The sequence below is a fragment of the Nylanderia fulva genome, unplaced genomic scaffold (assembly GCF_048542155.1).
Source record: "Nylanderia fulva isolate GAGA-0341 unplaced genomic scaffold, ASM4854215v1 Scaffold1194, whole genome shotgun sequence".
In the NCBI taxonomy this organism is placed as follows: domain Eukaryota; kingdom Metazoa; phylum Arthropoda; class Insecta; order Hymenoptera; family Formicidae; genus Nylanderia; species Nylanderia fulva.
In genome coordinates, this window is record NW_028189403.1 from 1 (window position 1) to 9,697 (window position 9,697).

A 9,697-nucleotide genomic window follows, 5' to 3' on the forward strand; every position below is an offset into this window, starting at 1 on the left:
GGCATTATTATATTTTTTACATAAATTGATTCCTGACAATAGTCTGCATAAAAAATTATTAGAGTAGGATGGTCAAAAAGTGAATGATTTACGAGATATTTTATATTTTAATCTTATAAAGGTGGTTCTCGTAATAATCGCCACGATTTTTAGAGCACTTACAATAATCTGACAAAAAATGTCATTAATCAGAAATTTACCAATTTGTAACCGTCAACAAATTTAACAATAATTTAATGATTGTATACAATGTTATTTTATGTAACATTTTTATTTAAAATTAACAATTTTAAAGCTACTACAGCGTAATTCTTTGCTATCGAGGAAGTTCAAAAAGTTTAAAAACGTAAATAGTAAACAGACTCGACTTTGACCTTATGTTATCATGTAGCTTAGCTATTAATTTGATCAGGAAATTTTTAGTATCAGTTTATCTAGTATCAATTTATGTGTGTCTAAACCTGATATAATGAATCACTATTCTAATATGGAAAAAGTAGATATGTTACTATTACTAGTATTTGGTGAGTGTAGAAGAAATGCACGGAATGTAGTAGCTTTGTATAGAAAACGAAATCCGGATAGAGCTTATCCTTTTGCAAAATGTTTTTATAATATTGAGCCTTCTTTACGTTTACATGGCACGTTTCCATGTGGAAAACGTGTCAATCGTACTAGGCCAGTTACTAATAATAACGCCGTTAATATTGGTTTTAGTAAACTTTCTCGAAAATAGCAAAGAATTACGCTGTAGAAACTTTAAAATTGTTGATTTTGAATTGAAATGTAACATAAAGTAAAATTGTAAGCAATCATTAAATTATTATTGAATTTGTTAACAGTTACAAATTGATAAATTTCTGATTAATGACATGTTTCTTCAGATTATTGTAAGTGCTCTAAAAATCGTGGCGATCGTTACGAGAACCACCTTTATAAGATTAAAATATAAAATATCTTGTAAACCATTCACTTTTTGACCATTCTATTCTTATAATTTTTTATGCAGAATATTGTAAGGAATCAATTTGTGTAAAAAATATAATAATTCCATTTAAAAAATTCAAAGTGACATAATTTGTTTATAAAAAATTTTTATTTTTTTATTTTTATTGCATGTTAAAGCTTGCATAAAGCAGATTGATTTTCACTGTATAAACTTTTTTTTAAACTGGCGGAAATGTTCCAAAAATTGTGGCGACCGTTATGTGAACTACTCTGTATACATACATATATACATAAATATGTGTTTGTGTGTAAATTTTAATTTGATAAAAAATAAGATAAAATTTACATAGTTAAATATGGTAAAAAAATAATAATAAATACTGTTCAACCAAATTAAAGACCAAATGAAAAAATATTAATAAATATTATTAAAAATCAAATTATCCAAATGGCACAAATACTTTCAGAATATTCCAATAATATTCATACCGGAAAATATTTTACGTAAAAATATATCAAAGTAAGAAAGTTGAATCCAGTATTAAGTAATTGACTGCAACGATTGCTCGGCTTGTTACATTGGTCAAACTAAGCGTCATTTGGAAACGCGTATTAAAGAGCATCGCAACAATATTAAAAAGCATGAAAGTAATTATTCGGTGATCAGCAATCATAGAGTTACTCGCAATCACGACTTTAATTGGGAGTCTGTGTCCATTTTGCATAATAAATGTAATACTAGAAAAGGAGAAATCTGTGAAATGATTTATATTAAAAAACAGAGCGACTCTATTAATTTGCAAAAGAACACAGATAATCTTAATTCTATTTATAACACTATTATCAACGCTTTTTAATATCTTTGACTTGTTTGTTTTTTTTTTTTTACTATTTTTGTATTATTTCTTTTTATTTTATTTTATTATTTTATGAGATGTATTGTAGTTGTTTTTATCACCTTGCTTGGATTTGACATTTCTGATAACTATCAGTTAATATTAAATCATGTTTAAGTGCACATGTGAAGTAAAGAACGAGATTTCATTCGTTTTTTGTATCGCTTCATGGTGAACATTGTTAACATCACGTTTGTGAACAAATACCTACTATTTTATTATTTAAGATGTATTAATTAACATTGACGTTTAACATCAGATTACTTTTTATTTATTAACTTTGATAATTTTTTATAATTTTATTATACATTTTTTTATTTTGCTCTTTGTACATCATTTATTAGAGTTTTCTATTTGTATTATATAAATTGTAATTTTCTTTGTATTGATTAGCCTGAAGAGGACCCAATTCAGGGTCGAAACGTTGCTGCACAAATAACATTAACACCATTAATAATAGCCAGTTGATCGTTTTAAATATTTTCCCATTGGAAAAAATATATATTTTATCAAATATCTAATGAGCAAATTGACCAAACTGGCAATTTATTACAATTGTTTAATATAACGTTTCGACCGTCATTGCGGTCTTTATCAAGTATCTACGAATAACAAAAAATTTTTAATAGATAAAAACACTCAAATATAGTTAAAAAATAAAAGTAACACCAAAAATGAATACAATACTTAAATCAGATATAAATACGGATTAGTAAAAACAGTAATAAAGACTAAAATTCAGTTGAAAACTGCAATCATTTCCACAATGTTTTAACAAACAATGTAAAAATGACAAACGTGTATAACGGATGTTAACTGTTTGACAAACGCTTTATTACTAACGATTTAAGAGAACACAATCCATTTGTAAAGTCAGCACAAAATAATAAACAATAACAAGGAGAAAAGAATTAAGTATATTTAAATAGCGTTAAGAACTCGATCATAGGTTCCGCTGAAATTCTCCGTATTTTTTTGTAAATTAATAGTATTTAAATGTCATTTTATGTGAAACATCACTGCAATCTCTCTCTTTCTTGTATGTTTTTCTTGATGTAAAATAATAGGAGCACTCCAACGAAAGTTATTAGAGGTCCAATGAAGACTGACCACCGAATAGAACGGAATATCCTCTTTAATATTACTAATATGTTCCTTAATACGTGTTCTTAAGTGTCTTTTTGTTTGTCCAATATAAATCGCATTACAACTTTCACATTCAATTTAAAGACTACTTCAGTTCTTTTACTCGTGTCTAGTCTTATCCATTGCAAACCCATGTACAATAGAATTGTATGAAAAATTATCGATTATAAACCCATGTACAATCGTAACAAAAGTAATGAAATAAAAAAAAAATTGCGCCAAGTAAAAGTAGAAACTTGTACCAGTGGAAAATTAAAGTTGCAGACATATATAGAGTCGTATAATGAATCAATAAAAATTTAAATTTGCAAATGTAGAATTGTACCATAAAAAAACTTATCTTTTAAAAAAAAGATAAACAAGATGCCAAGTCCATGCGCCATGTGAAAAAGTGTTAAACAAAAAAGTAATTTTAAGTAAAAAAATCTATCAATTGACAAAAATTTATGTTCTAAAATTAACATCTCTACAAAAAGTAATGTCCAATTATTGCGCGAATAAATAAACATTTTTATAAAAAATTAAAATTTAAAAACTTATGCAAATTTAAAATTAATATAAAATAAAAAGAAATAAAAAAATTTTAGTTAAAAAAACTGGGCGCGCTGCTAAATAATATTCTAATGATATTAAAATTAAATTGTTACTTTTAAACTTATTGCAGCGCGCCCAGTTTTTTTAACTAAAATTTTTTTATTTCTTTTTATTTTATATTAATTTTAAATTTGCATAAGTTTTTAAATTTTAATTTTTTATAAAAATGTTTATTTATTCGCGCAATAATTGGGACATTACTTTTTGTAGAGATATTAATTTTAGAACATAAATTTTTGTCAATTGATAGATTTTTTTACTTAAAAATACTTTTTTGTTTAACACTTTTTCACATGGCGCATGGACTTGGCATCTTGTTTATCTTTTTTTTAAAAGATAAGTTTTTTTATGGTACAATTCTACATTTGCAAATTTAAATTTTTATTGATTCATTATACGACTCTATATATGTCTGCAACTTTAATTTTCCACTGGTACAAGTTTCTACTTTCACTTGGCGCAATTTTTTTTTTATTTCATTACTTTTGTTACGATTGTACATGGGTTTATAATCGATAATTTTTCATACAATTCTATTGTACATGGGTTTGCAATGGATAATTTTTGTTAATGGCGTGCCCTTAACTGGTCGCCTTTTTTTACCTTTTTTTAAAGGTGAGTTTTTAGAGATTATATCATTCATTTTTGTATATGATAAGCATCTTTAAATAAATAAGCAAATTCAATTTTTCTGGCATTTTCTTATTTTAGGTACATATATATCCAATAATTAATATACAAAATTAAATATTATTCATCACACAATTTGTATCAAAATAATATATTTTTAAAAATTTATTTTAAATTTATTTAATCATTTTTATCATTGTGATTGTAGTGGCAAGGATTTTATTGCTCAGTGTCATTGCAAGCATCTGGCCTGTATATACCATAATATATTGTGTAATACATTGGCTAAGTATGACAATATGGATTTTGATAGATTCCCATGGAATATTGGAATTTTGTCGGACTTGCAGTCATCCACCACATATGCAGCCTACAATTAAAGAACGCATTTATTCCATATTATTTGCTTCCGTTATTGGCATAGTGCACATTTTTATATATCTCAATGCTGTAGATAGCAAAACATTTTGAAAACATCTATCTTTCTATGTTATCTGCTTTTTTGAAAATATTGCAGCAAATTTATTATGGCAATATGCTTGTTCTCCTGCAGTTAAAGAGGCTTAATACTTTAATATAATCTTTATTATTTGTATCATTTCCTTTTTCTTGGGAATTACAGCAATGCTTTTGTACTATATTGTCTTGCATCCCTCAAAAAGACAACATACTTCAAACGCACCAGTTCAAGCAATGTAACTTTGATATTTATTTACTTTAAAAAATGAGAGATAAACTATACAATATGCAATTAACCTTATCTTATGACTTTTATAAATCTTATGATAAAATCTAACTCTCTCTTAATCTTTATTATGAAAAGAATCTCGGTATTATATGAAATAATTTCATTGTAATTAATAGTTTAACTTTCAAAAATTTTGCAAAATAAAATAACTCATACATTGTATTTCTACCATATATATAAAAAAAAGATAGGTAAATATAAATAAATAAATATATATTTATGATATACAATAAATAAATATATATTTATATTTATATATATATATATATAAAATGTTGGATTTTTATTATATATATATAATTTAAAAAAATCTTTTTTATATGCTATTGAATTTTAATACATACAATTTTGATTATATGTATTTTAATTGATTATATTTATAAGTATTTTTATATTATCTTAAAAAGACTGCATAGAATTATTTGTGCGACACTCTTATATGTATGTATAATTAATAGGGACCAACTACACATTTTTTTTTCCACTGAATAAAAACAATCTCAATATTAAAATTAAATTATAAAAAAGATACTGTGATATTTTATTGATGAGAAATGTACATTTATAATTGTATTAAATACAAAAATAAACATGCCATGAATTACTATATATACATATTTTCATAATTATCAAACTTAAAAATATAATATTGTTACCAAAGAAGAAAGCACTATTTAAAAACTCTAAAAGTTCATAATTTGTTAAATTAGTAATTAAATACTGCATTTTGTATAATTTTTAAGCTTTATTCTTTTATTTTTCTTTATTTAATTGAATAGATATTAACATCCTATGTAGCATACAGATTAAATTAACAACCAAAAAAATAAATCTTAACTTTGAAATATATTTTTGTTTCTTTTAAATATCAATCAACTGGATTTTGTACTACTATTAATATGAATTCTTTATCTGGTGCCATCATAATTTTATGTTTTTTGCTACGTATGCGCAAGAAAGTTAAATCATTTGTTGGATTCAAGTCACGTACGACAGAACGAGCTTTATCTGACAATTGACTTATCAAACCTGCGTATTGAACTGTTGTCGTATTATCTAATGTTGACTTTATAGGAATACCTAAAACAAATATAATTTTATAAATTTTTGTTTACAACTACAAGTAAATCATGTCAATGATCTCATGTAATACCTTCTGCATTCACCACTATTGTTCCAACTACCCTTTTATGAGACTGAATTTGTTTCATAGTTTCTTCAACCTCTTATAAATTATTTCATCGAAATTTATTAATAAAATTTTTATTTTAAATATTCCAATAACGGAAGCAAATCATATGGAATAAATGCGTTCTTTAATTGTAGGCTGCATATGTGGTGGATGACTGTAAGTCCGACAAAATTCCAATATTCCATGGGAATCTATCAAAATCTATATTGTCATACTTAGCCAATGTATTACACAATATATTATGGTATATACAGGCCAGATGCTTGCAATGACACTGAGCAATAAGATCCTTGCCACTACAATCACAATGACAAAAATGATTAAATAAATTTAAAATAAATTTTAAAAAATATATTATTTTGATACAAAGTGTGTGATGAATAATATTTAATTTTGTATATTAATTATTGGATATATATGTACCTGCAATAAGAAAATGCCAGAAAAATTGTAAAATAGTTCCTATAGCACTGATATTAGATTTATCTTGTTAAGCTAATCGAATGCTGCGATGATAACTAGCCATTGCCCAACCCATGCTCACAAGTGAGCTGATAATGCTACCTGCTTGATGTACAACTGAAAAAAATATAGAAGCTAATTAAGAAAATTATTAAAAATATATGCATACTCATACATAGGCATTTATATAATTGAAATATTATTGAAATAATAGCAAAATATCTGATTTTGTATCACAGACTGTAAACTTGCACATAAATTATTATGACAATAAATTTGCAAATAATAACATTAAAATTGAATGTAAAAATTGAAATTGAAAATTGAAAATATCTAACCCCGCACGCTGTCAATATAGCGGAGGGCAACTATCGCCGTCTGTTGTAAAACGTGCGAGATGGACATTTCCAATACATGCATCTATTCATGTGTTGTGTACGTGTAATATATGTGTGCGCATGTGTTGTATACGTGTGAATACGTGTAGCACGATACTACTATGTTTGCGTGGTCGATGATGATAATAATGATGACGGGGACGTTTCTTAAAAGAAATTTTTCATATTTCGACTTTGCAATTATATATCTCTGCTTACAAATCACGTAGAGCAAAAATAAAGACACTTTTATTATATAATTCAAACTCAATCTATCGATTAAGTCTAGTATAAACTCGATTGCTTCAGCCGTTATTGAGAATTCGAAATATTATAAAGACTCAAATGTCCGACTCGCGTTAAGATACACGGTGTCTCGGCTACGCCCTTAACTGGTCGCGAGACACTACCGTGTCTCTTGATCTTTACCTCTTTTAATAAGAGTGTTCAATTTCTTTGGGATGGTATAAAGTACATCGCAACCGTTCTTATTAATAGAACATGTAATATTCTCACTCAGACCTTTTATATAATGATGCATGACCTAGCGTCAAATTTTTTACAATTTAATGAACCGGGGTTGTTATTAGCAATAAATTGTCTACGCCTTTTATTTATATATTTCTCAACCACTAAAGGGGGATAACAATTATTGATTAAGATTTTTTTAACGAATTCAATATTTTCATTATGAAAAATAGGATCTGAAAGTGAGGTGGCGCTGTCAACAAGGCCCGCAATCACACTAAGTTTGTATCTCATCGGATGGGTTGATAAAAAGTTTATGTAATGCCCCGAATAAGTGAACTTCCTAAACCAATTAGTGGTCAGTCTACCGCCATATCGTAAAACATTAGTGCTCAAGAAGCTCAACAAGTCTTTATTTTCAAGTCCAAATGTAAGCTTCTAGTTGAACTCATTACAGTGTCAATCGCGTGTAAAAATTGTTGGAGGTTAAAATCAGTAACAAGTGAAATATCATCCCATCCTTTCTCTATTGCATTTTTTACTAACTCACCTGGAATGTTAGTAAAAAGTGAAGCTACATCTAACGAGATCATAACATGACTATCATCAATAATTCCATTCTTAATATGGTTAACAAAAGACCAACTATCAGTAATGTGAGATCGTGGTTTCTCAATTGCTTTTTGTAATATGTCGTTCAAAAATGCAGCGATGTTATAAATCGGACTTCCTATGGTCGAAACAATGATACGAAGGGGGTATCCGGTTTTATGGATTTTTGGTAAGTCATAACAACGAGGCAAATTTCCATTAGTACACCTTAGTTGTTTAAAAATAATTTCATCTATTATTCCGTTGTTTAACCACGACTTCACTAAATTGTTAATTTTCGTATTTAATAAGTTAAATGGATCTTTGTTAAGTAATATATAAGTAGGTTGGTCATTAAGTAAATCTTTAATATTTTTATCATAGTCAGATCGGTCCATTACCACAGTAACTTGTTGTCATGTCTTGCCCTGAGGTCGAGTTGTTAATTAAACACCAGTGTGACTTTCAATAAACAACTATATGGTTATTATTCAATATCACGAGAACTCGCTCCGATTACAAAGCGCGTCACGCGGTGTGCCGGTACGTTACGTACGAGCGTCGGCCGTAGACTGACTCTGCCCTCGTGTCCCCGCCGTAGCGATATGTTGTTGATTCGGAGATTCCGCAGATCACGTGAATACAAAGTGATGATGATATATGAGTACAATGAATACACCACACTTGTCCTTTATCTGCCTTTGTTACAAATATGTATTATCTTTCAAAAACTTTGAACATTTACAAAACTCACTGAGAATGTAACTATCAATGTGACTAACATGTTTTTGTCTACTCAAAAACTTATAAACTGAGCTAGCAATAGAAATCTTAACGTTATCAATGTTATCCTTATGGAATTTATGTTTTACTTCAAAATTTTTTATATTCTCAATCGCTACTAATGTTCTATCCTTTTTGTCCTGTCTATTTATGAGTAAACCAAACTTGTCACCTAAACTTAAAAACTTCAAAACAAAATCAGGTATATGTTTACTGCTGATATTAACAATCCATTTCTTATCAATCAATTTTATCTAGTGGATTTTGAACATCATAACATTTCTGTCTAATAAATATGAATTTGTTATTAAGACGAAACTTCTCAGATTTATTATATTTATGACGGATACGCCTATTACGGTCAAAAACCGGTTACAAATTTTAACGGTAATTTCTCGAACAATTGTTTTTTATGCTATTTATCAATTTAGATAGTAAGTATTGTATCTTTAAATTCAAGTCTCTAATTTTCAAATTCAATAACGCAAGACTGTTTCGTCGTTGGTAATACAACCATTTGCATAAACCATTCCCGTTGTGGAATTTAATAGACATCTTTGTTAAGTTATTATATATGTGTGAGGGTAAAATATCTTTTCGTCTGCACCGCAATAAGAATATTAATTGTTGGTATGATTTGTAAATATCTCTCATAATCCTAATCTAAATTTTCAACAACCGTAACACTTGTAAACCGTATTCTCAGCAATATTCTTGAAATAACCTCCTCCTTGTATAACTACCATCTTTAGGTCTTGATGTAATAAAACTTATTGCTAATAACAACTCCGGTTCATTAAATCGTAAAAAATTTGACGCTAGGTCATGCATCGTTTTACCATATATAAAAGGTCTGATTGTG

At 27.5% G+C, this 9,697-nt stretch overlaps 1 protein-coding gene across 2 annotated transcripts; it reads right to left on the minus strand.

Annotated features, from left to right (window-relative positions):
• Window positions 1-6,246: 6,246 nt before the first annotated feature.
• On the minus strand, window positions 6,247-8,606 carry LOC146724736 (uncharacterized). 2 transcript variants are annotated; one of them, XR_014926535.1, is made up of 2 exons: window positions 6,955-7,648; window positions 6,247-6,733 (listed from the first exon to the last, which is right to left on the minus strand). XR_014926535.1 is itself a non-coding variant. In XM_085490202.1 (2 exons), the coding sequence occupies exons 1-2, from the start codon at window positions 8,448-8,450 to the stop codon at window positions 6,645-6,647; spliced, it is 528 nt and encodes a 175-aa protein (XP_085346328.1). In that variant the 5' UTR covers window positions 8,451-8,606; the 3' UTR covers window positions 6,247-6,644. The 2 variants fall into 2 exon arrangements, 1 of the variants encoding a protein (XP_085346328.1); XM_085490202.1 differs by lacking the exon at window positions 6,955-7,648 and adding an exon at window positions 8,012-8,606.
• Between the last annotated feature and the right edge of the window lie 1,091 nt (window positions 8,607-9,697).